This window comes from Vipera ursinii (assembly GCF_947247035.1).
Source record: "Vipera ursinii genome assembly, chromosome: 1".
In the NCBI taxonomy this organism is placed as follows: Eukaryota; Metazoa; Chordata; class Lepidosauria; order Squamata; family Viperidae; genus Vipera; species Vipera ursinii.
In genome coordinates this window covers 332959723-332987245 of record NC_139512.1, presented here as the reverse complement: position 1 = coordinate 332987245, position 27523 = coordinate 332959723, and the positions used below count along the sequence as shown (strand labels likewise).

The 27523-nt window shown below is 39.3% G+C and overlaps 1 protein-coding gene across 6 annotated transcripts in view; it reads left to right on the top strand.

Annotated features, from left to right (window-relative positions):
* The window catches only part of EPHX2 (epoxide hydrolase 2), a 63559-nt gene that overhangs the window by 26214 nt on the left and 9822 nt on the right, over positions 1-27523 (top strand). For all 6 annotated transcript variants that reach the window (XM_083357134.1, XM_083357133.1, XM_083357135.1 and 3 more), the window contains 7 exons: positions 2314-2340; positions 14681-14766; positions 15796-15907; positions 23456-23530; positions 24579-24627; positions 25347-25449; positions 26258-26327. In XM_083357134.1, coding sequence (XP_083213260.1) covers positions 2314-2340; positions 14681-14766; positions 15796-15907; positions 23456-23530; positions 24579-24627; positions 25347-25449; positions 26258-26327 — 522 coding nt within the window. The remainder of the gene's footprint in view (positions 1-2313; positions 2341-14680; positions 14767-15795; positions 15908-23455; positions 23531-24578; positions 24628-25346; positions 25450-26257; positions 26328-27523) is intronic.

The following is a 27523-nucleotide window of genomic DNA, read 5'->3' as shown; positions in this document are numbered from 1 at the left end:
TCCGAGGACCGACTGTAATCACCATTCTTCAGCATCGTCATGACTTTGAATGGTTGCTAAATGGATGGTTGTGGGTTGAGAACTATCTATATACAAGAGATAGGAAAGAATAGCATTCATATGCTAATCTGACTCAGCCTGAAGTGGTTTAATATAAAGGTAAAGGTAAAGGTTCCCCCGCACATGCGTGCTAGTCGTTTCCAACTCTAGGGGCCGGTGCTCATCTCCATTTCAAAGCAGAAGAGCCAGCGCTTGTCCGAGGACATCTCCGTGGTCATGTGGCCGGCATGACTAGACGCCAAAGGCGCACGGAACGCTGTTACCTTCCCACCGTAGTGGTCCCTATTTTTCTACTTGCATTTTTACATGCTTTCGAACTGCTAAGTTGGCAGAAGCTGGGACGAGTAACAGGCGCTCACTCTGCTACGCGGCACTCGGGATTCGACCCGCCAATCTGCCAACCTTCTGATCGACAAGTTCAGCGTCCTAACCCACTGAGCCACCGCATCCCTTCAATATAGCAACCAGACTATTCCATACTTCATATAAGGCTACATTGGCTCAGCAAGAAGATGCTAATATGCTGCTATTGCTATTGTTGTAGTTGCTTAATGGCAGCAGTATTGTGATTATTATAGTAAAAAATCTGGTGCATTTTCAATAAATTCTAGAGACAAAAGCAGATAAATTGAGGCTTTGGTAATCCAGCACAAATTCTGGCAGGATATGGGATTTCCAGCAATAACAGGAAGTATGGGAATGAAAAAAGTCAACAGAACTTTCAGGATTCATATCTAGTTTATGTATACATCATAGCCCATTTATTTTTTAGGAATTGAGGATTATAAAATAAAGAGTTACTGCTTTTTCCTAGGTAGATAAATCACATCACATGGATTTTTAATGAATTATACTACAGGAATTGTAACTTAGCCAGCTTTTCTTCCTCCATATTACCAAAGCTGTTTAAAGCTGAATGAGAGTGATTTCCACTTTTTCAATTCTGCTAACAATCCACACTTGAGAATTGTTAATTCATCCAGCTCTAAAACATCAATGTCCTGAACATTTTAAATAACTGTGGTGATTTGTGTGAGAATTTGCAGGATTGTAATTATGGTTTTGGAACACCACATTCATGGGCAGCATTCTAACAGTGAGATTCCTGTATTATACTTTTGATTGCAAGGACAATTAAGCCTTTGATAAGCAAGGCAGAAGATGCTATACCAGTGATGGCAAACCTTTTAGAGACCGAGTGCCCAAACTGCAACCCAAAACCCACTTATGTATAATTGGGTGCTGGGTGGGCATGGCCCGTTGGGTGGTTGTCGCCCATTGGGTGGGCGTGGCTGCAGTGGTAACAGCAGACTGGGTGTGACTAAAAAGTTCAATCAATTCCAACTTTGCGAGATCTTTTTTTCCCCGCGAGAAGTTGAAATTGATTGATTGAACGTTTTTTTGTGTTTTTTGCACACGGCGGCAGAGGCCCAAAGCCAAAAGGTTTTACAAAACCCAGCTGAAGGCTTAGGACTGGGGTGACGGCACGTGTTCCCACATAGAGGGCTCTGCATATCACCTGTGGCATGTGTGCCATAGGTTCGCCACCACAGTGCTATACTTATACATATAAATTATCTGTCTGCTTTCTGTTAAATCAGTAATAAGGAATCTAAAGTTCATGAGCTAGATAGGCCCATGTTGCTTTTTTATATAGTATCTGGCATACTATAGCCCAGAAGGAAGTTACATTCCATCACTAAGAGAAGCCCATCCTTAGGGATAGTCTTTTTTCCATGCAGACAAGGATAGGGCAGAGAGCAATTGCACTGGGGGAAAAAGAGCTAGTAAAAGATGCAGGTTTCTACTAAAAGAGTGTCTCCACCTATCCTGAAGCCATCTGGACCTTAGGAAATAGCCTAAGTTAGAAGAGCTGAATTTCAACTTAGAAAGTATCCACACTTTTGTCAAAACATAGTGGAGTATGATTCAGAAGGTGACCAGTGGAAGCCATAGGAAGATTTCATTTCATATACGGATGGCGTTTCAGGTTTTAAGTGGAGAGGATACAGTGTCTACCCTAGGTAAATTGAATTGGCTGCATGCCCAAAGTGCACTATTATGATCTGCTAAAATTCAACTATGATGCAGTGCAAATAGCATTAAGAATATGCATGATGTTGTGTTCCTGCTGCTCCCAATCTGGGCTGGGCTGACCTAGGATGGACTAAGCAGTGAAAGACAAAATTAAGAGGATTTTTCTCGAGAAGAACTTGATGTTTATGTCTGACTTTTTTTGCTTATTTACCTCAGGATTTGGTGATCTTTCTGGACAAAATGGTAAGTTCTGATAAGCGTAATGCTGATTTGTATCTTACAACATGTAGTATCAATAAGGTCATACCATCCCTAGGATTCCATAGTGTATTTGAGTCTTCAGTGTCAACTGGCCACAGGTGACCAGGTATGTTATATCATTTCATCTCCGCATGATAGAAATTAGAGTCTAAAAAGACAAAAATGGCTCCCCATATTTCAATAATCAAAGTTAACCCAGTATATTTATATTATGCAGTGGTGTCTGCATAGAGAGGTCCTAGATCCTCAATTATAGAAAAGAGAGAGAATCCTTGAAACAGGATTTATCAGCACAGCTATGTCTATTGTCAAAGTGTCTGGAAAAAATAGTAAATTTTCTCCAATTTTCCTATGTGAGCAACTAATTTTCTCTCAGTGACTGATACTGTCTCTTACAAATTTAATAGCACAGGTATCCTCTGTCAAGAGATGGTTGCTTTATATTCTTTTTTATTGCTTTTAAAATAGAGATGGGTGCTTTATGTTAGAGATGGAAGAGTCAGTCAGCTGTCCAATAAAACATATGTGCATTATTGCTTTCTGCCACAGTTGGATCATAACTAACCTGTAGGCTTCTTTGACTCACAAATTTAGATTACCCTGATTTCATCTTTACATACAAAATCACCTGATGCTGACAAAATGGGCAAGATGAGCTTAATAATCCTTTATTAAGCCAATGGCAGCCATGGAATTTCAGATGTTGATTTTCAAGGTGGAGATTTGGGGACATAGAAAGGGTTTATCTGGCAAATGAATAATTTCCATCAGTATTGGAGGAGGCTGTGATTTGCTATGTAAAGATAAAGGTTCCCCCGCACATGCGTGCTAGTCGTTTCCAACTCTAGGGGCCGGTGCTCATCTCCGTTTCAAAGCCGAAGAACCAGCGCTTGTCCGAGGACGTCTCTGTGGCCATGTGGCCGGCATGACTCAGCCTTCCATCCTTCCGAGGTAGGTAAAATGAGGACCCAGATTGTTGGGGGCAATTAAGCTGACTTTGTAATAATGCCGCTTGGGGTGTGTGTGAAAGCCCTAATAAGCAGGCATATACATAGAATGAAGGCTACTGCTAAGCTTGTAAGCCGCCCTGAGTCTTCGGAGAAGGGCAGGATATAAATGGAATTAAAATAAAATAAATAAAATAAATGACTAGACGCCAAATGCACACAGAACGCTGTTACCTTCCCACCGTAGTGGTCCCTATTTTTCTACTTGCATTTTTACGTGCTTTCGAACTGCTAGGTTGGCAGAAGCTGGGACGAGTAACAGGCGCTCACTCTGTTACGCGGCACTCGGGATTCGACCCGCCAAACTGCCGACCTTCTGATCAACAAGCTCAGCGTTCTAACCCACTGAGCCACCTTGTTTCGTGCCTTTTTGCACATACAGTATCGCTTAAAACTAGTAAAATTATACAAAATAATAAGTTTCTATAAGAACATACATTTTTATATTTAATTTGCCAGCTGTTTGAGATCTACATGGTTATTTGCTTGTGTGCTTGAAACCAGCTGATTGTGAGCAAGACACTGCTTTCTGTATTACAATATTGTCATACATGAGGGGTAGCAGGGAAATGGATGCTTGTAAAAACGGGGAACAGAAGAACCATTTCTATAATTGCTTACATGGTTCTCTGCTTTCTAAAGAAGTTGGTTTCATCTTCCTAGTTTGCAGGACTTCTAACAAACTATTGAAAATAGACTTTCTTAATTCTATGCAAATAGATTCTTTTTTGTTGTTGTTTGCTGATGAGGGTGTGAGTAACTGGTCACTAAGACTGTAAAGGGCTGAAGCTCATGCATACCAGCAGAAGCTAAGATGAAAATTGTCTTTGACTAATTGGGGAGATACCAGTTGCAAAGGCTCTTCTGAAGGTGTTAAATATGACACAAGTTTGTGAGTTTTAAGGTGTGGGCTTTTGGTTCAACAGTTGTACAGTAATAACCGTTTTCGAGACAGACTTTCCATACAATAATGTTTACCTTGTGAAAAGATAATGAGACATAACCTGGTGGAGTAATGATCGTATGACTTGGATAATGACTGAGCTAAGATTTCAAAGGGTTTATGCATTTAACTTAATTTAATTAATTTAATGTAATTCTGTTTAATTAAAAGGGCTAATGTGTTTAACTAAGAAGAGGATTAATTTTTTCACTCCAGCCACTTGAGATATGGCAGTCCTGTGTCTCTGACCTTTCCTGACAAAATGGCTTCTTTTTTTACCCCTGATAAATGGTCTGTCTCAAGCAGAAACTAAAGAGAGAGGTCACCAGATCAGCACCATGACATTAAATAACAATTCCTCCTTTAACCTTTCTGGGAGCATTCATCTGTCTTGACAATATAATTAGGATTATAATTCAGATTGCCCGAATGGAGAGAAAGAATCAATTTGGGATTTATTAAAAAGGGATAGGTACATAAAGAAAGAGTATTTGAAATGCTGGCAACTGATTAACTGAAACATTAATGTCAGCAGATTTTTGTTTTCCTGGTGAAACTTAAAATCTTTTAAAAGATTTAGAACAGCTTTTTAAAAAGTTCTATTCTATCCCAAATTTCCATTTTTCTAAATTAAAAGAATAATCCATACGCAGCACTTTCCAACTGCCCCTGCTGCAGTTCTTCAGAATTGTTATCTTCTCATATAAGCTCTTAGTCTAAGGCAAAGATGGGGAATGATGGCCCTTTTATGACTTGTGGACTTCAACTCCCAGAATTCCTAAGCCAGCAGTTGAAGTCCACAAGACATAAAAGGGCCATCGTTCCCCACCCCGGTCTAAGGCTTCATAGAGATGCCCCCACCGAAGCAAGATCTATTTGATAGAAACTTACCAGATGCTTCCATCTTGGATAAAGAAGGTGACAATTGGAGACACATATAAAAGAATCCCTTTATCTACTTAGTCTATCAGGTAGGAAACTAGCTTGAGAATTTTCCTTTGTGGTTGTTTTAATTTACAAAGAATTTTGAAGATTTTTTTCATGGAAATTTCTACCTACTGCCTACAGTAATCCTGGTCTGGAATTGGCTTACACTCAGGGCACTTGGTTTTTACAGGGTTACCAGGTCGATGCCTTCTAGAATAGTTATTGTTATGTATTTTATATTGGTTCTGAACAAATACATGAAGAACCTGTGTTCAATAACAGGTTGACTTTATGTAGAAATTTGGCTTTTTCAGTAATGGCACACTATTAGAGTGACCAGCTACTTTTATTCTTGGGGATAAGAGTATAATTTGAACTGGAGAGAATAAAGTCTTTTACTTGTATGAAGTAGTGGTGGATAATATAATTGACATAGATGCAGAGTGTTTCATGCAGAGTCCTTGATAAAAAAAAACCTGTCTCTTCACTGAATATTTAGTGCCTTTGGAATAGCAATCAAGTATTCTAATTGCTCAGGGTTACTGAGAGTAGTTTTGCTGACAGAGTCTATTTTTTGAGCTAAATAATAAACAGTTAGACATTAACATTTACACATAGAGTTGGAGACTTGAAGTTTGCTATTGCAAGACATCATTGGCCAAATCTGCTTTAAATGGGAACAAATGCACAGAAGCAATCTATTTGAAAGTATTAGGTATTAGTGTTAGGCATATTTCTATATGGGAACTCCTGGTTCAGGGGCAGAATATCTGGAGCCACTTCATTGAAATTCTGGTATCAGAATTGGAACCTAATTAGTTAAAGTTTCAATAGTTGAAGAAATTAAGAAAACATAATGATAAGTGTTGAGTAACATTAAAACACTGAGAGACACCATGAAATGAAAAGCTGTTTTGTCCTAAAATCAGGAAGAACTTCAGAATATGGAATGTTTGATCTGGACTTGGTACAGTACACTCAAATAATATACTGCAAGTCACGAACTTTCCTGAGAATGTTTTGTATACCCTACTAGGGTTGCTGTGTCATCTCAGGTTCTTTTAAACTGAGAAGCAGTTGTCTATTTGGCATTTTCTAGCTATACTCTTTTTCTCTGGCGCCTCTAATTTGTGAGAGAATTTAGCCATGATGCGATTGCTGTCTTTCAGCTTTGAAAGACAGAGAGGAAACACAGTGCTAGGAAAATGGAAACAAATATGCTAAATTCTCTGCCTGATGGAAAGACAAGAAGGGACCAAATCCATATTTTATATAGGACTGTGCCAGTGAGGATTGAAATGTCTTCTTAACTACGAACACATTGAAAAGATGAGAAGTAGAAGGGTAAATAGTTATCTGTGAGTAGATTGAGGTAAAGACAACTGTTCTCAGAGTCTTGTAAAACATACCAGGGAAGTGGGGACAAAAATGGATCAATACTTCTTTTTGGAACTCACTCACATATTTTTTTATTTGGCTAGGAGCCACTCGCAATTACTTTTATAGAATATAAAACTTTGCATAATAAAATTGGAAGGGACCTTGGAGGTCTTATAGTCCAACCCCCTGCTTGAGCAGGAGACCCTCACTATTTCAGACAAATGGTTGTCCACTTTTGGGTTTTTTTTGAAAGCCTCCAGTGATGGAGCACCCACAACTTCTGATGGCAAGCTATTACATTGGTTGATTGCTCACACCATTAGGAATTTTCTCCTTAGTTCTAGGTTACTTCTTTCCTTGGTTTGTTTCCATCCATTGCTTCTTGTCCTGCCTTCATGTGCTTTGGAGAATAGCTTGACTCCCTCTTCTTTATGGCAACCCCTGAGATATTGAAACATTGCTATCACATCTCCCCTATCCTTCTTTTCATTAGACTAGACCACAGGTCGGCAACCCGCGGCTCCGGAGCTGCATGCGGCTCTTTGAGCCGTCTCCTGCGGCTCCCAGTCGCCCGGTGCGCGTGCACCTCTTCGAACGGGCAGTGGTGCGCACGCACCTCTCCAAATGGAGAGTGGCACCCGTTTGCACAGCTGCCACGTTCGTCCATGTTTGACGAACGCGGCAGGTCTCCGAACAGGGCGGCGGCTTGGGAGAGGTGCACGCGCACCTCTCCCAAGCCGCCGCCGTCCCGTTTGTACAGCTGCCGCGTTCGTCCATGTTTGACGAACGCGGCAGGTCTCTGAACGGGACGGCACGCACCTCTCCAAAGGGGAGACCCATCGCCGCGCAGGTGCATGCGCGTGCATGCAGGTGCACGCGCACTTTTTGCGGCTCCCACTTTTTTGTTTGTGTGATGGAACCGGTTCTGAGTGGCTCTTTTCCTTTTTCCGGTCGCCGACCCCCTGGACTAGACATACCCAATTCCTGGTACCATTCTTCGTATGTTTTAGCCTCCAGCCCCCTATCATTCTTGTTGCTCTTCTCTGCATTCATCACTTAGAATTCAAATGAGATTAGGAACAGATGTCCCCAGTGTGTGTTTTCCTATAGAAATATTGGTCCTCAGTACATCAGAATGGCATCATTTGGGAGAAGGCTGTTTTAGGAATCACAAAACTTTAAACTCCACCCAGCTTCCCTATTCCTGTGAGCTTTTCATGTTCCATATGTCTGTGCTGCTCATCCTCTTGCCCCAACCAACTTGAATTGACTCAAAAACTTGCTGTGTCATCTGTTCTTTTATGGAAAATAGTCCTTGTCTTCTGTCTACTGTCTTCTTGCTGAGGTTAGCAACTATTTGTGATGTCCTAAGAATGAGATCTTGCTGGCCTAATCACTATAAAAATAATTTGCTCAGGGTAGTGAAAGTTCAGCAATTAGTGGAGCAAGAGCACTGGAATTGTATTAGATACAGCAGTTGTGATAGAAAAAGAAATAGTCTAATAAAATTGCCAAAAGTAAATGAACATCTTGCCATGCTTCAGATGTTTCGTTTCATGCTGTAAAACTGTTTGCTGTTCTAATGTGTGGCTTAGTTAACAGTAGTGTGTCTTTGTAAAAGCAGAGGGCACCTCTGCTGTTCCTGCTGCAGTCCTACTAATTGACAGAAATGTGGCTGGCTTTACGTTTTAGGTTACATTATAGTTGATTGCACGGACAGCCAGGTGGTTACACTGTATTTAGCATTTTTGTCCACCTATTGAAGTCCTTCCCAAGGACCTGGAATAGGCAGATGCTATCGTTTAATAATGTTAAAAGTATAGTTGCAGGATGTAAGCTATTCCAAGTAAAGTGCCTTCTGCAATTGACTGATGATGATTTTGTCAGTGCCGATGGTATTCAAGTGGTGGCGCAGATGGTTTGGAATTGAACCCGAGGCACCTATCACTATTAGAACTATCTTTGCTTTCTTTTGCCATTTTGCCACAGTGGTTCTACTTTTATTTGCATGTCTTTATTGTTTGTGATTTTCTCCAGTTCTTTCTCTTCTCTTCTGCTATCTCCAGGTACTGCTGTCTCCACTATCCAGACTTTTCTGGCTTTCTTATCAGCCATTGTTAAGTCTACAATACTGCATTCTAACCACTGCGTCACCACAGCTCTTATTAACCTATTTAAATGACCAAATAAAATTCAAGAGAGCAAATAAATGTGGTAAATATGGAGAGGTAGAGTGGCATAAAAGTAAGATAAATAAATCTCTGCAGAAACACAATTAGAAGAAGTGCAGATACTTAATCTTCCACTGAAATGGGCAGGGTCTCTGAGGCTGGATGGAGAGACCTAATCAGTAAATCTAAAGATTTTCACAGCATTACCAGATATAGTTTCAGATTTGCATAGAATACTAGTGAGTCCCCAACCAATTACTCAAAAGTGTCTCTGGACTCTTTCCAATGCCATCACAATAAGAGAAACCCAAGATTTGACCAATGGAGAGCATCAGGCAACACCATTAACAAATCAGCAGAGGTTCAATTTGCTTCCTAGACGATAGCTGGCTGTACTGTTGAGGCAGATGACATTGACCTCAATATATGCAACTGCAGTCCTCAGCAGCACAATTACAGCCATTATTGACCTTTGTGTTGATTTGAATTTCTTGCTCTGCACCCATGAAAAAAAGTTCCAAGTAGCTTATGTTCCCACCCTGTGACCCCAGTTCTGGTGAGCTTTGCTTGACCAAACAATAATGTGCAATGCATATTCTTTAGTCCTAGATCTTCTTCATAGACAACCTTGTGAGCTTTGGGGGTAGGTGTCAAGAGTGGAGATAGGATGTTAGGCATAATAACAGAACATTGCAGTTTGCCTAGAGGCCGAAAGCAAAATCATGCACAGCTAAAAATGTATCAGATTTAAGTTCCTTTGTGTGTTTGTGTATAAAGGTAAAGGTCAAGTTGTAGAAAGACAACCCAAAATAGGGAGAAGATGAGTTTACAATTATTGTGGTGTTCTGATCACTGTTGAGTAGTCTTTGTAGAAGTCTAATGTCTTCACCTCCAAGGTCTCTTCAATATTCTATTCTATTCTATTCTATTCTATTCTATTCTATTCTATTCTATTCTATTCTATTCACACCAGTCAAAATATTGATGAATGTGAACATGAGGTGAGGGGTAGATAATGCAATACTTTGGATCAGAATGGCCAGATTCAAATCTGTGTTTAGTTGTGAGGCTTATTGGGTAATTCTGGGATACTACTAGGTATGTTTAAAATTAATTGATTTGGAAATGGACTATTCTGGAGATTTCCAGAATGTTTCCATTTCCCTTTGAACCTCTTCTGAACTGTACCATTCTGGGTTGGGGGATTCAGTGGTTTCTTGAAGTAAATTCTCCTAGGCAAAAAGGGTATGAGGTAATCCAGAGATGTTCTGGGCCCAAATAAACCTTTTTTGTGTAGATCATTATTTTCAGGACACTTCATATCATTTCTTGTTTGAAAGATTTACTTCTGAAATCCCCCAAAATACCTTTCCCTCAGATCTGCATGTCTGTTCTGTACCAGCCTGCTACCGGCCCTGCAGAAAAGGCAACCCCTTTACAAACGGCAAGAGGCTGGAATTACGCCTGCCAAATTTATTACTACAAAAACAAACAAGACACGAACCAAGAAACAGGAGCTTTGAAACACTATCCGAGCGGTTGCCTTCAGCAAACCAGCCCTCCCCACACATTCCCCTTATATAGAGTTCAGGGTGTGGCTTCTCTCTGCCTCCTTCCGAGAAGCCCCATTGCCTTCCTCTGTTTACTCCTAATTGACTGCCTCCTGCGTCGGGCGTCCTTGAACAGGGCCAGCTGTGGGTCATCTTCATCCACACTGTCAGGCTCACACAGCTGGGTCTCCGTGGTGACCAAGTGGGAGGGGCCTGGCTGAGGACTATCATCAGCAAGATCTTCAACCCCCTCAGCAAGGTCTTCAACACCCCCCTCCTCCTCTGAGTCATCCGACCCAACTGCCGAACCCACAGGCTGACCCTGAATCACAACAATGTCCCCCCAAAAAACCAGAATGTTCTGGTGTTCTCTGGCAAGGGCCACTTCCAGATGGATGGATTTTACACATTCCTAGTCACCGCTATCATTAAAACTAAGTGTTTTATGGAGAGATTGTGATAATATAATGGAAGTATAAAAACTAATTGTATGTTTTTCTGAGCTCCTTGCCAAAAGGTATTACAATGAAAATCTTGAGAAAATCTACATTAGTATTAAGTTGTTGGAGAGTCATTCCTCCAGTTATTCTTCTCTAGATATTGGGTCTTTGCCTCTCTTTCTCTTTCCTTATTCTTTCCCCCCCTTGTTTGTCACCTTTGCATCTCTCTTGTGTCCCTGGGAAAAGAAGCTTTAAACAATATACTTTTCAAAGCAAGGCTTTGAACTCAGGAAAAGTCCATGTGAAGTCCACAGATACTATTTATTTTTTATTTTTTTATTTTAATCCCATTTATATCCCGCCCTTCTCCAAAGACTCAGGGCAGCTTACAATCTAAGCACAAACCAATGTGCTTAGCAGTAGCCTTCATTCTATGTATATGCCTGCTTATTAGGGCTTTCACACACACACACCCAAGCGGCATTATTACAAAGTCAGCTTAATTGCCCCCAACAATCTGGGTCCTCATTTTACCTACCTCGGAAGGATGGAAGGCTGAGTCAACCTTGAGCCTGGTGGGATGCGAACCTGTTCCTACTTTTTTAATTTAGAAACCCAGTCCAGATAACATTCACGAATAGGTGGATTAAAAATCTAACGGTCTGTTTGTTTGTTGTTTGTTTGTTTGTTTAGAAAATTTATTTATTTTGAAATTTTGTATTGCCGCCTACTTGCACATGGCAACTCAAGGCGGCTTAGATAAACTAAATTAAATGATAAAAGTATCCAACTGTCTTTACCAAATTTCGAAAGGAAAAATGTCAGACCATTTATTCATTTATTTCGTCTTTCATGTGTGCTTTCTTATTGCTGCATTTATTACTCAAATACATCTAAAAGTAATACATTAATTCCAACATGAGAAAAATGTGTTATTAATCTAGGCAACATGATACTAAGCTATGTTGTAGAAGGTGAAGGATGTGAAGAATATTTGGAGGACTTGAATATTTTTTTTTCTAAAATAGTTCTTACTGCTTGTCATAGTGGATTTAGTGCATGGGTGTCAAACTCACGTCACTTGACGTGTCAAGACGTATCGCGACTTTTTCCCCACTGCCGGCAATGGGGTGGACATGGTTTTGGTGTGGCGCATCTGGCCCGTGGGCCAGCAGTTTGACACCCATGATTCTAGTGGATCTTATGTATTTTCCAACTGCTTTCTTTGTCATCCAACCTGTCCAGCTATTATGCTGCCTTTTTTATTGCGGCTATAGAAGCTTGCATCCTCTCATTTGTTGGTTTGCAATTTGTAAAAAGTACAAAACAGTGCAGTGAGGAGGAGGAGGAGGAGGAGGAGGAGGAGTTGTTTAGTAGTGCCTTCAGGATTAACCAACTTTATTAAGACATAAGTATTCATGAACAATAGCATGGTCCAGCTTAGTTTAGGGCAGGGGTCTTCAAACTCGGCCCTTTTATGACTCATGGACTTCAAATTCCAGAATTCCTCAGCCAGTGTGCCTGGCTGAGGAATTCTGGGAGTTGAAGTCCATAAGTCATAAAAGGGCCGAGTTTGAAGACCCCTGGTTTAGGGCATAGTTTTTCATGAGCAATAGCTCAGAAAGAGAAAAAGAACATTCACAGCTCTGATGGAAAGTGTAAGATTGACACCATGGTAAATTTTGTGCTGTGTGAGCAAGTTCCACTTTGTAGGTCACACTAGACATCTGTTCTACCTCACAGTTAAAGAATAAAAGTGCGGGCTCTTTTATAAAACTACTTCAAGCTTTTCAGTGCTGCAGTATGCCGAAATGCTTCACTATCTTTTGAACTTCTTAATCTTTTTCTTTCTCTGCCAAATTATAAATTGCTGAAAAAGCCAACCCAGTTTCTAGCCTGCAACTCTGCTAATGTCTCTTATTGCATTGTTAAAAGGTCTGTGTGTTTTCTGATAGAGGTGATTTTTTTTTTTGCTAGCTTCCCTCACTGGGGAAGGTAAAATGTTCCTGACTGCTCTCAACAAGAGAGGGAGATACCAATGGCCAATTAAATGTTTTGCATATAGAATCCCCAAATTCAGTTGATGGTATCTCAAGCTGTTAGGCTCCAGCAGTAAATTGATTTGAATTATCTCCCTCCATCCTAGGTCCCTAAGAGCCAGGGCTGGAAGATGGATGATTATTTTGACATGTCATGGCTTCTATAGTATACAGGCATACGGTATATTCCTGGATTTCCAAATGGGCAGGAGGAATTCATAAGGATGGAGAGGGTTTGAGAAGACTTGGGTTTGGAAAGCCATGGATTTGCCAGGAAGCTTTTGATCTCTTTTTTCTATGATGTAGTTGAAATGAGCTTCCTCCACAGGATGGTTTCTCCCCTCTATCCTGGGCAGCTGCTGAGTTTAACCTTTCAGCTCTTCCTAGTTCCCTAAGGAAAACTTTTTATTGAGCAAGTAATGAACTTTGTGGAACTTTGACACATCTCCTTTTGCAATAAGCTAGGAAAGAGACTGGAAGAAGAATAGCTGAGCATGAGGCCCTATTTTGTACAAACAGATGGTGCTTAAAAGTAAAAAAAATGTCTCTCAAGTTAAGTGAGGAGTTGATGCTCAGAATTAGATTTTTCCCCCTCCCATTTCTTCTTTTCCAAAGTAATTTGGCAGGCTGCTTCCATTAACTTAAGTGACTGAACCAATGTGTGAAGGCATCCTATTTAGTAACCTCAATCTAAAAATGCCTTTTTTTCCCTTGAAGTGAAATAGTAGTTTAATAGCTGGAGCTTTGTGCTTTGTTCTCCCTTTTCCATTGAAATATAGCACCGAAGTAATGCTATTTCCTTCTTTATGTAAGGGATAGCACATTTTCTTGTCTGGCTGAAACCATTGGTTAAATTGCTGTGATATTGTCAAATCCTTGGTGGAGCAGTGGGCTAATGCCTCCTTAAGTAACACCAGCTGCCTGCCATTAGTGCAGGTTCGCGTCCCACCAGGCTCAAGGTTGACTCAGCCTTCCATCCTTCCAAGGTAGGTAAAATGAGGACCCAGATTGTTGGGGGCAATTAAGCTGACTTTGTAATAATGCCGCTTGGGGTGTGTGTGTGAAAGCCCTAATAAGCAGGCATATACATAGAATGAAGGCTACTGCTAAGCTTGTAAGCCGCCCTGAGTCTTCGGAGAAGGGCGGGATATAAATGGAATTAAAATAAAAAAATAAAAATAAAAAAATAATGGTTCCTCAAGCTCCAGCCTCTGGGGAGGAAAGATCATAATAAAACATTGGTAAAAAGGAAAGAGGCAAGAGTAGAAAGTTATCCTCAGACAAACAAAAACCGGATCTTTACAATTTTAAGTTATAAGGTATTAATCATGATTAAACAAACCAGCAGCTGCTGGTATTTAGAGTTTGCAATCCTGGGATCAGTCGGTTTGTCTGAGTTCTCAGACTTGGGTGGCCTGTGTCCATATCTGAAATACTGAGATCCTATTGTAGGCCCCCTCATAAACAGGCTGTCATCTTGTATCTGGCCAGTCAAGAAAGTCCATTTAAAAATATTAAAATGATATTTAAAAATGTTTATCACTAAAGAATTTGAATATCCTATTGTTTATCTTTATCATTTGGGAGAGGGGATGCTGGGCACCTTTCCAATAAATAAACGGGTGCTGCCTGCAATATACATTACATACGAAAGAAAAGAGAAAAGAAGGAAGGCAGGAAGGAGGAAAGAGAAAAAGAAAGAAAGAAAGAAAGAAAGAAAGGAAGGAAGAAAAAGAAAGAAAGAAAGAAAGAAAGAAAGAAAGAAAGAAAGAAAGAAAGAAAGAAAGAAAGAAAGAAAGAAAGAAAAAGAACTATGCTTATAGGAAGACATGAGTACTGAAATTATCCTTTTTTTTCCTTTCTAGAGCATTGTTCAGGCTACATTCATTGGTCATGATTGGGGTGGTGCCACAGTGTGGAATATGGCTCTCTTTTACCCAGAGCGGGTCAAGTAAGTTAATTTCTCTGTGATATTTGCATGCAAAATGTCTGATAGTGATGGATCAAACACCAAAAAGTGCTCATCACTTGGAGTTATGAGCAGAAGTACAATATATAATTCAGTACTATGTCTTACAGTGTATAGTACATACTTAACCTTAACAAAATTCAATATGTGGGTAAATTAGCTTTAGTTGGTAACTTTCAACCTTTTTGCATCAAATTCCATTTTTATTTGTTTCTAAATTTAATTAGAAAAATCCATGGAAATGTCATGAGTCTTACGTTAACAACTTGTCAGATTTTACCCTCTTTCTTCTTTGTCCATTACTTTTTGAGCCATTTTTATTTTGTCATTATTCATCTGCCTAAATAATATATTACTAGTCATCTTGGTTCGTCTCCCTTTCATTGTATTTTTTTAAATTCTATTTCATTGTTGCTATCTGTCCAGGATTACTTATACTTTTTTCTCCTTAAAAATTATGATGTATCAGAGGCCAGCCTTCTCAGTCTGATGCTTTCCGCATGAGTCTAGAGCACCCATCCTCCCTTAGATGTCAAGTTCCTCAATTTACTTTTGTCCCAGATTTTAGCATTCAGCAGGTGGATAGACCAATAACCATATGTGACTGGAATTTGCCTTCCTCCCTCCCTCCCTCTTGCTCTTTTCCTAGCCTGATGCCTCCGGATGTCCTAGCACTCTTATTCCCAGAATACCATTCTGCACAACTGAAAGCCATTAAGTTGGGAAGCACTATATTAATATATTTTCTATTGCTACTCCTATCTCAAATAGTTCTTTAGATACTCTACATAAAGTGATAATTCTTCAATCCTGTAATGTTATCATTGACATTTAATGTAGGACATTTAATTGTATTTAAGGTACCCAAGATACTTTTAAAATTGTTTTTTTTTGTTGTTGTTGTTGTAGCATCAGGCATAGAGGGCTGCCTCTCAGGTCATGTGCACTTTTGTATCAAAATTCTCACCTTATTTTTCATCTCCTCTTCCTAATATCTTGCTGTTGTTTTAGGGCAGTGGCTGGAATAAATACACCCTATTCACCTTCAAAGCCTGGTGTGGATATTATGAAAAGGCTGGAAGCCATTCCTGTATTTGATTATCAGTTCTACTTCCAAGAGCTAGTGAGTACTATAAGATACAAATTTGTACTGTATAGTTGTAAGACTGAGGCTGTATTGGAATCCAAATTTGGAGTGATCCTTCCATCTTCTTGGGTCCTTATCAGAGCATGCAGTCTTATTGCACTGAGGTAACCCAGGAGTAAACACACTAAACAGTAAACTGGTCTATATTAAATGGTGGTTTATCTTACACTATCTACAATATCATACACCAGGAACAATATACCTACACATGTTATTACAGCAGTCTCCAACACAGAGCAGTTACAGCAGGAAACAGAAGAGAGAGCATTCATGTGCAGAGTCTTCCATTTTATACAAGGCTCTTAAATTGATACAGACCCTGCTTGCTTTTAAAGGGACATAGACCCTGCTGAGTGATTCCCAATATTACATCATACATTACACCAGCTGGTTAGCTTCTAAATCAGGGGTTTCAAACTCCTGGCCTGCAGGCTGGATGCGTCATGCGAAAGCCGCGCCCACCCCATTGCCGGCAATGGCAAAACCATCCCAATATGTTGCGCAACGTCACATGACATCGCGAGTTTGACATGTTTGTTCTAAATCATTACCTTGACAGTCCATTCTAAAGAATGATGAAAAAGAGTTTGAGACTGAATGTAACATACAAGAAATGGAACATCTGACCAGTGATCAGAGGAAGAGCAGGAGACAGTCTATAAGGGAATCCTTAAATTACAGGCTTTCTATCTCCCTAGTTAGATATCCTATATAGCAGTCAGTCAGTTTTAACATATACTTACTGTAGAAACACGTAGCTGACCTTGACCAATCTCAAATAAGTTAATCAGGGTGAGATCCACTTAGTAAAATAGTTGGACATTCCAAAATAGAAAAATATTCCCAGACAAGGCTCTGCCAAGATTAGCTCTGTACTTGTTTTATTAGTGAACAAATGGTAAAAAAAGTCATACAAATGTGGCCTAACATAGTTTGCCATCCAATCTATTAATGTGGTCACCATGTGGTTATGGGAGTTTCAGGGGCCAAGTTAGGGAAGGCTGAGAATTCTGGAGTAATGCTGTCTTAATACTTACTTGCTTAGTTTAGTAATAGTAAATAATAAAATATCTAACTCCATTAAATTAGTTGGATGACTTAAATGTTATAATTCTATTGATACAGCTATAAATGAATCTCAGTAGAAAAAGAAGGAGGGAACTGAAATCTTGTCCCCCACCCCACCCCAAGCACTCTCCTTACTCAAACTGCTAACCAATTTTATTTTGCATAATTTAGAACTTTTAGTACACTGAGCTGGAGGTTTTTCTTGGCAGTGAATGTGGGTTGGCAAATTGTAAAAGAGAGATTTAGACCTGAGAACTCAAACCCAAACTTGCAAGACTGCCATAAACGTGTTTGTTTGTTTTTTTTGCCTAATTGTAATTTTTGCAGACCACTGTAATGTTGCTGGGGGGTGGGGGAGAAGTGGGAACATACATAGTGAATCAGGTACATCTTCCCTTGTATTAAATTCTAGACCACTACAGTATATTGCCTTGTCATTTTTCTCGGTGCTCACAATTTTAATTTAAAGGATGAGTATTGAAATTGCCCAGTTGCTGCTCAAGTTTTCTTGATTGTTTTATTAGGCCTTTCTTATTAAAATGGATCATGGTTCCCAGTTCCTCATCCTCTTTGTATTAGTGTGCATAGGCTTACAGCACTGTTTGATGTCTAAGAAAGATTTATATCTCTTTAGCAGGATTTCTCAACCTTGGCAAATTTAAGACACATGGACTTCAACTCCCAGAATTCCCCAGCCAGCATCTTGAAATCCATGTGTCTTAAAAGTTGCCAAGGTTGAGAAACACTGCTCTATTGGGGCTACTCAACTCTACTAGCCACTTCAGTATGTTTGAGGAGTGCTTGTAAGGTTAGCTAAGAATAGGCAGCTTATAGCCTAGAAGTTTGTTTTCAACCTCCTGGTTCCCCAAGCAATTTAAAATTATGGTCAATTGTGATAAAACTCTGTTTTCAGTTATAAAGGAATTTTTTTCTAACACTTATGAGAGTTGTCACATCAGTGCTTTTAATGTATAATACATGTGAACATTACATTGTATAGATGTCTTATTCCTGTCATGCTCCCCCCCCCTTTATCAATATAACATCAGCAAATGAATCAAATTGCCTATTTCTTCTGCAGTCTAGCAGAAGAAATGGAGGCAGAAAATAAAAATTGGCTGAATGTTGTGCTTTCTCTGAAAATATTAATTCTTGTTTGCCCATAAAATAATTTCAGAAAATCATAGTTTAATGTTACATGTGAATACAGCCTCTCTGTGTTTACCTGCTTCTGTATTTGTTAAGAGAGGATTGTGAACTGATTTTGACTATTGTAGGGAACAGGTTGTGATATTAAATAACTTCATTTCTTCAGGTCAGACGACTATTTGTTTTACTGTATGTGACTATTCTCTCCTCTGATGAATTCTGGCTTTTATTTATTACTAAATTTCCATCATGCCATTCCTTTAGGATGCATAGGCAGACTTTATGTGTCTTCCTTCACTTTAATCCTCATAGGAAAAGCAACACTGTAGGTGGGAGTACAAATCATCCAGGAAGCTCAATGGTCAAGTGACAATTTGAACTTGGATCTCTCCAATCACAGTCCATCACCTATACCAGCCTACTCCTCCACCATACTGGTTTACAAAAGAAAACATGGCGAACATGAATGCAGTGTGATCCTTAGCTCATAGAGCTGCCCACAGCCAAGGGAAAACTTTAAGTACTGGAAATGAACAATCTAAGCCAGTATTTCTAAAGATTGGCAACTCTTAAGATGTGTGGACTTCAACTCCCAGAATTCCCCAGCCAGCTGTATTGAAATCCAATTTAAGTCATCACTTGCATTCTACAGTCATATCTCATCAGCAATTCAGCTTGCAGAGTTAGGAAGAAATACTGCTGTGGCTGAGCGCTGAATCACAGCCCCACTAGGCTACAGAGTAATCTAATTTAGCTTTGCAAAAGAAGGCTCTATTAGTCAGAGATCAGAGAATGACGCTATGGCTGCATTCAGGCAATTGAAAATTCGAGCCGATGGTTCTCTCAGCCCAAAGAGGCAAGGGGCTACAAATTTGTTCCTGACAGAATCTATTTATGAGAGAATCTGTTTGGCTTTTTTTCTTTGATTCTTTTAAAATATATTGTGTAATAATAAAGTGGAGGATTGGGGCCAGTGAGCAAAGTCTGTTCTGAATACCATTCCACATATAATATTTTTTATGCATGGCCAAACAAACCGAAGAACAAAGTACAGATGCAATTTTAAATATTTATAAAATATTACAGTTTAACAAATAAAATCAATGAATTTTTAAAATGATTTATTGATAAATATTGTATATATTAAAACATATAAAAACTTAAAGTTACTTTTTTTAGTAAATATCTTGTTTTTATAACCATAGTTAAAATTTTGGCTGATTTTAGGATTTTTGTCTGAAAGTTAAATTTTAACAAATTCAGAAATGCATCTTCTTAGTCTTGATTTTAAAAGAGGCCAGATAAATACATGCTGAAAAAGTGCAATGAAATATGAGCCAGTTTCAAAGTCAATACCATTACAGGAAAAGTATCTTTGAGAGATGGGAAACTTTTTGAAATCTGCTATATAATACATTTGATGGTGACACATTTAATCTGGCTTTTCAAAGGATTTTTTTTACATTTACTTATATGTAGCAATAGGACTTAGACTTATATACTGCTTCACAGTGCTTTACAGCCCTCTCTAAGCAGTTTACAGAGTCAGCATATTGCCTCTAACAATCTGGGTCCTCATGTTACCAACCTTGGACGCATGGAAGTCAGCCTTGAACTGGTGAGAAACAAACTCCTAGCAGTGATCTGAATTAACCTGCAATACTGCACTCTAATCACTGTGCCACCACAGCTTTTGTAAACTGCTAAGAGATAAAGATAGCTGAAAAGCCTCATTTTAACGTATTCCAAAGGCCAGGAGTGAAGCCAGAAAGTTGGTTAGTAGAGTGTCTTGCCTGGGTTGTCTGGGACTTGGGGCTCATGTGTTAGCATCAGGGGTGTCTACAGAGTATGGTCAAACAAATTCAAGATGGTGGCCATAACAGAGCAATCAAAGCTGTGCCTTGTTTTTATATGTGTTTCAATGAAAAACAGTGTTTTGATTCCCCTCCTCATCTTTCTTCCCATACTCTGCAGATAGGCTTGGTTGGGATTGAATCCAGGCACAGGAAGTAAAATCTAGTTGTATTTAACTGACAGAGATGATGCTTGCACTTATGTTGAGTGGTACCTTAGAGTGGTTTGTGATGATGATGATGATGATATCGTAGTTTTCTGAGAGAGCTCAAGGTAATGTAAATTGGTAAGTCTCCCTGAATTCTATCCCCATAGTAACAGCATTGTTAATTTTCACTGAAAGAGAATGGCTGGTCCAAAGCCACCCAGTCATGTGGGAATAGGGGTGAAGAAGTTCAAAGCGAATACTGTAGCAAAAGCCAATAAATAAATAGGCTCTTCTAATCTGGCATTGTTGTTTTAAAATGGCCAATTCTGCCTTTGAAAAAAATGTGGCCAGATTTTGAAGATAAGGGAGATCAAAATCTTCTTTTATGAAATATTTGGAATTGGAGGCCAACACTGTTTTTTAAAAGGCTTCTTCTCCACCTGTCTGTAAACTAACTGCAGGAATATTACTGCTGTAGTCATGTATTCCATCTGATAGGATTGTAGTCATCACCTAGTCCTAAGAGCTTTTAATAGCATTTAGCATTTAGATAAGCACTCTCTAAGCAGTTTACAGAGTCAGCATATTGCCCCCAATAATCTGGGTCCTCATTTTTCTGACCTCGGAAGGTGGAAGGCTGAGTCAACCTTGAACCAGTCAGGATCGAACTCCAGGCTATGAGCAGAGTTAGCCTGCAATATTGCATTCTAACCATTGTGCCACCACGGTTCCTTAATATTCCAAAAATAAAATAAAATGACTGAAAAGTTCACCTCTCTTGGATGGAGACAGAGAGAAACACTTGTTCATAAATGTGACATAAGTGCATGCATTCTTCTTTTCTAGGTCCAAATTACATATTTTTAGAAGTGGCATGAAAATTTGAGCAAACTTCTGAATCACTTACAAAGGGCAAAATTCTATCAAGAATAGGAAAAAATGAAGCCTTTTTATATGATTAATGAGATTGTCAGGGGACTGAGAAAGTATAACTTCAGAAATGCTTTATGGAGATATTTGTATCTCAGAAATGCACATTTTTCTTCTTTTGTTTCCTTTTCTCTTTTATTACATTAGACAAAATGAAATCAACAAAGGTGTCCAGTTGCCAAAAGGGTAGTTCTGTCTTTTTTCCCCCCTCAGATGGCAGCTGCACAAAAGTGAAGTGAGCTGAGAAGGGCCTCCAAAGTTTTGTGCTATAGAAACAGCCTTGCACTTTAAATGGGGCAAGAAACAGAAGAAGCATTGGCATAGATAGGTTTAGATCCATTTGGAGAAGGAAAAATGCAGGAAAAATAAAGAGTAGTACAAGATTCAAAGTCTTTCCGTCATCATCTCAGCCAACATGTAGAGGTAGTCCTCAGTTTACAACAATTCATTTAGTGACTGTTCAAAGTTACAATGGCATTGAAAAAGGGACTTATGACTTATGACTGTTGAAGCATTCGTATGACCATGTGATCAAGATTCAGGCGCTTGGCAACTGACTCATATTTTATGACGGTTACAGCATTCTGGGATGGTTTGAGAATCTTCTGTAACCTTCTGACAAGCAAGCTCAATGGAGAAGTCAGATTCACTTAACAACCATGTTGCTAACAACTGCAGTGATTCACTTAACAACTGTGGCAAGAAAGGTCATAAAATGGGCTAAAACCCACTTAACAAATGTCTCAACAACATAAATTTTGGGCTCAATTGTGGTCGTACGTTGAGGACTACCTGTAACCTATGAGTGCATGTGACTTGATTTGCTTTAAAATTTCATTCCAGTTTAACTACTGGGACTTTGAGGATAATCAAAAGGAGGGGAGGTTATTGGAGATACCATTAAAATAAATGGAGAAGTTAGGCTGGAACCAGTTTAATCTGAATGCAGGGCTTGAACTGCTTCTTCTGAGCGCCATTCAAAATTATTGGTACTATTTGCAAAAGCCCTAAATCAGCCTATCGCAATCTGGTATATTAGATGTCAGCCCTTTGATCCAAAGGCCATGCTGTGATTGAGATTTATTGAAGTTGAAGGCTAAAACATTTGCAACTAAAACAGTTGGAGGACAGGATGTTTTGAAAAACATCCTCCAATACATATCCCCTGGTGACAATCAACAAAGAGATACCTTTATATCCTGTTATCAGAACTATTTCCTAAATTGGGAGTCCTGGTTTGTATTTTGGTGGAATACCAATTGCCCCTGCTCTCCCCCCCCCATGTTTTTTTCCTTGCTGTGCCCTTGTCTTAGGCTGTGATAAGACCTCTTCTTTCTGAGGTCTTAATAGATGCTTTCTCCATATTTTGCCTATTTTGTTTTATGGGTTTATTTCTTTATTGCCCAGTTTTTATATACTGCCAAATTATGAAAACTGTACTTGTCTTATAGACCTAATAAATAAAAAATCCATTTAGATACTGTCATACCACATAGATTGTAACTAACAGCAGACAAAGTTTTCTGAATGTAGGGACTTACATAACCAACTGCAGGACAAGTCCTGCCAGAGGTGAGGTTTGTGGAAGCACACAGAAAGATGTATTCTGATTTTTTTTTTTTAAAAAAAAAAACTTTTGGAGCAAAATGTTCTCAAAAGTCTTTAGTAAAAACTGAGCATGCTCACAGGCTGAGACCCCTGAGAGAGAAAATAAAATAAAATCATTGGGGAGATGAAAGAGGAATTTTTAAAAAAAATTTAATTCCATTTATATCCCGCCCTTCTCCGAAGACTCAGGGCGGCTTACAAGCTTAGCAATAGAATAGAATAGAATGGAATGGAATGGAATGGAATGGAATGGAATGGAATGGAATGGAATGGAATAGAATAGAATAGAATAGAATAGAATAGAATAGAATAGAATAGAATAGAATAGAATAGAATAGAATAGAATAGAATAGAATAGAATAGAATAGAATAGAATATCCTGAAAAAGGGAATGGCTGAAGAGTAACATTTTCTTGATGATTCCACTGATGGTATTTCAGTTTAATGATGCATGTTTTCAGGGATGGGGTCAAGTTAGTGGGAGATGGGAGAAGATCAGGAGTGATGGGATCTTCTATAGATCTTCTATAGAGTGTTTCTCAACCTTGACAACTTTAAGATGTATGGACTTCAACTCCCAGAATTCATGCTGGCTGGAGAATTCTAAGAATTGAAATCCACACATTTTAAAGTCACCAATATTGAGAAACACTGTCTTAGATAGCGGATGCTGGGTGCCAGAGAAAAAAGAAATTGTTCAGCTCCTTGCATGCCCTCAAAGAGCAATTTGAATAACTTTTTTCTTTCTTTTTTCTTCGCTCCGGCAGGGAGTTGCAGAGGCTGAACTGGAGAAAGATATAAACCGAACTCTGAAGATTTTGATCCGATCTAGCAGGAAGGAGGTCAGTCCTCTGCATGAATGGCTTTGTCTCAAAGGGAAAAGAAGGGATCTCAGATGGTATTGGATGCTAAAAGTCTGTAAAGAAGTACACTGGTAATGATGTTTTTGGACAAGTTGCACTCTTTAGCTTAGATTCACACAAGTACAGCCAGGCCAGAAATATGTTTTTCAGCTGACCAGCATAGGAATATGGAGGAGCAATCTAGAATGCCTAGTGGACTTCTGGTTTTTGTTAAGAGAACATTGAAGGTACTGGTTTTTCCATTTCGAAACAAAAACAATAGTCAAAATCATTTATTCTTTAAATTAATCTTCAAAATAAAAGTGTAAATCAAGATCCGATTTTTTTAAAAAAGCAGAATTTGCTCAGCTTGGAACTAAAAATAGTTTTCTAGGCTTAGCATATGTGGGGTGGCATCATGTCTCTTTATCTCCAACAGATACAGTAATACTGTAGTATTTGTTTATTTATTTATTTATTTATTTATTTATTTATTTATTTATTTATTTTAATCCCATTTATATCCCGCCCTTCTCCGAAGACTCAGGGCGGCTTACAATCTAAGCACAAACCAATGTGCTTAGCAATAGCCTTCATTTATGTATATGCCTGCTTATTAGGGCTTTTCCCCCCCAAGCGGCATTATTACAAAGTCAGCTTAATTGCCCCCAACAATCTGGGTCCTCATTTTACCTACCTGGGAAGGATGGAAGGCTGAGTCAACCTTGAGCCTGGTGGGATGCGAACCTGCACTAATTGCAGGCAGCTGGTGTTACTTAAGGAGGCATTAGCCCACTGCTCCACCAAGGCTCAGGAGAATTTGACATAGAGGGTAGTGCTACCTGGCTGCTAATACTGCATGAATTATGCCAATTTGATTTAATTGGCACAATATTATACCAAATGCAAAATTAAGGACTTCCTGAATTAAAAGCAGTTTAACCAATGAAATAAAAACTGGCTCAATGTATCTTTGTAGCTCAGTTATCAGCCTTCTCTGGTTTGCCCTAAGGTTTCTCACATTTCATTCAAAATGCTTTCCTTACAGGATAAAATCGAAGGACCTTCTCTTAGTACAATTGGAGTTAGGAAGCGAGGTAAGGCAACCCACCCATCAATGGAGGTTAAATGGCAATAATTGCAATTTTTAAAAAATAGGATGGGAAAACTCTAGAAATCCAGAAATATAGACTAATCTGGGAAGCTGAAAAACATCTGAGAAGATGGAAATTGCAAACCACATCCATATTCCAGCCAAGAAAAACCCATGGACACAAGAATTTGACCTGAGAGCATCTTTACCTTTTATTTTAAAAATTATTCTCTTATCACATTGAAAATTGCAGTTGGCAGTGACTTGCAGACAGGTTCCAGGTGTTGCAGTCAAACCTTTGAGGGAACAGAGTTGTGCCCTTATTTAATAGCGTTACTTTCTGAAGCTGCCTCGGAAAGCCAGATTTTTACTCAGAATTGGAGTGTTTCAATCATTTGTACAGTTAGCAAGGCAGTCTGATCCAGTGCTGTGAGAGGGCCCGTGCATTTTGGCTTCTGCCTTTTGCAGGGAAGCCTTTTATCTGTTCTAAGGAGCCAAGCACATTGGACAGCTCTGCCTGTAAGGCTGTGTGCCTCTGTAGCAGTGCCAGATAGTCTTAAAATGATTCAGGAAGAGGAAAACATTGATACTAAGCATGAAGTTTAAACAAGTGAAGGGGTTTATTCTGAAAGAGCTTTCTAGCTTAGTTTTAAGGTCTCAGCAATTACATCTGAGGCAGGCAATACTGCAATACTTTTTATTTCAATCTTTTCTGTAATGCAGGCGGGCTGCTTGTGGGACTTCCTGAGGACCCACCTCCAACTTCTCTTCTTCCAGAGCCAATCCTCCAGTACTATGTAGAACAGTATCAAAAATCGGGATTCAGGTAATGCAGCTTTGGGTGTGTTTATTTTGGTTTTACTGGGGTGCTCAGTACCCATATTATTTATACTGAAGCAATTATTTGCCTGTTTTATTGCTGGAGACAATGAATGGTGATGGCCGTATACGGGCAAATTTATGTTAAGATACTCTTGCAGCGTTCTATTAGATGTTACTGAGAACAAACTGTAGGGATTGGTAGACCATCATTCTCAAAAGAGGGGATCTCTGACTTTTCAACTGTTGAGTTGTGGAGTAGAGGGAGAAGTGGTAGAGATAAAAAGAACAGGAACTCAAAAGTTCTCATAAATTATTTTCAGCCAGTGTCTTTCAAATTCAGTGGCAGCTGGTTTTAATCCACTCAAGGGATAACTAAAACTCATTGTATGTGCAAATACCACCTTGTTTAAATGTACCTTCAGGTCTCCTTCCTCTTTATTTCTACTCTCGACCTTGTTTTTCTCGTCTCTGCCTATCACTTTCTTGAAGCAGGAAGCCAACCCAACCAAGCATTTTTAATGCAATGCAAAATTTTGCCTTCTGTTGGGGGATGAGAGGTGAGAGGAGAGCTAGGAAATGACAGGCAGCGGCTGCCAGAAAACTTTCCTTTGCTCCATGTGTCAGCTGAGAAAGAAAGAAAAACTACAAATGTGTCCCTCCACTATTATTGATCATGAGAGAGATGCCGGAGAATTGCCTTAGCTATACATATTTGTATTTGGAGGACTCGGGATTTGGTGTAGATGCTTGGAGTTTAGTGGTAACCCAGAAAAATGTATGCTAAGTCCTGCTTTTTTGTCTGACTGTTTCAGGGGTCCACTGAACTGGTACCGAAACATGGAAAGAAACTGGTCTTGGGGTGCTTCTGCCCAGGGCAGAAAGGTGAGGGTTGAAGGGAGTATTACGCAGCCTTAGGCTTTCAGGAAGGAAACCCCCATAGTTGTTCTTTTTGGTTTTTTGCATTGTACAGAGCTCAGAAACATCCCACAAAAGCTTCTAACTCTGAAATTGATCCCATCACCTCCTCCTGAAAGAGTTAATTATGGCCAACATTGGCTGATGTTGACTAGCCTCAGGTGTGGTTAATACATGGATGAGGGAACCCCAGAAAATCCCAAGATAATACTATAGGTTGGGAAGGAGAAGCAAAAATTAGAAGGTGGTATTGACTAATCAGTTCCATATTATTGCTAAGAAAGTTACAGTGACATACCTAAAAAATCTAACTCAGTTCAAGAGATACATTCACCTTCCCTGAAGAATCAAAAGTTAAAGATTCCTAATAAAAATGAACAAGGCTGAAATGAAAAATTGATCTGACCATCACACACTGTTTTGTTGTAGTTGTTATTTTCACACACAAATATTGCCCCTAGCTATTCACACAAATGTGTAGACATTAATACATATTTCTGTGATTTGTATTGGGGAAAATATCTGTTCATTCCAATCAAGGGATTTTTTCCCCTTCAATGCTTGCTGTAGGCAATGCATTCCTTTCCACTGTGGTATTAGAATAGCCCTTAGACTTGTAAAAGGGACGCGGTGGCTCAGTGTGTTAGGACGCTGAGCTTGTCGATCAGAAGGTCGGGAGTTTGGCAGGTCAAATCCCGAGTGCTGTGTAACAGAGTGAGTGCCTGTTACTCGTCCCAGCTTCTGCCAACCTAGCAGTTCGAAAGCACGTAAAAATGCAAGTAGAAAAATAGGGACCACTCCGGTGGGAAGGTAACAGCGTTCCGTGCACCTTTAGTGTCTAGTCATGCCGGCCACATGACCACGGAGACGTCCTCGGACAAATGCTGGCTCTTCGGCTTTGAAACAGAGATGAGGACCGGCCCCTAGAGTTGGAAACGACTAGCATACATGTGCAGGGGAACCTTTACCTTTTACCTTTAGACTTGTAATTTCATGTACCAATATTTAATAACTTTTGAGTTACTCTTCTTGCCTACCTGTTGAAAGATTTTGAGAATCTTGAAGTAATTTTGATGGGTTCTTTACATACTTCTTTCCCAAACCCTTGAGTGTCAAACTTAGTTATAAAGTCACCCAGCAATCTCCATGTGAACTGAAAGATT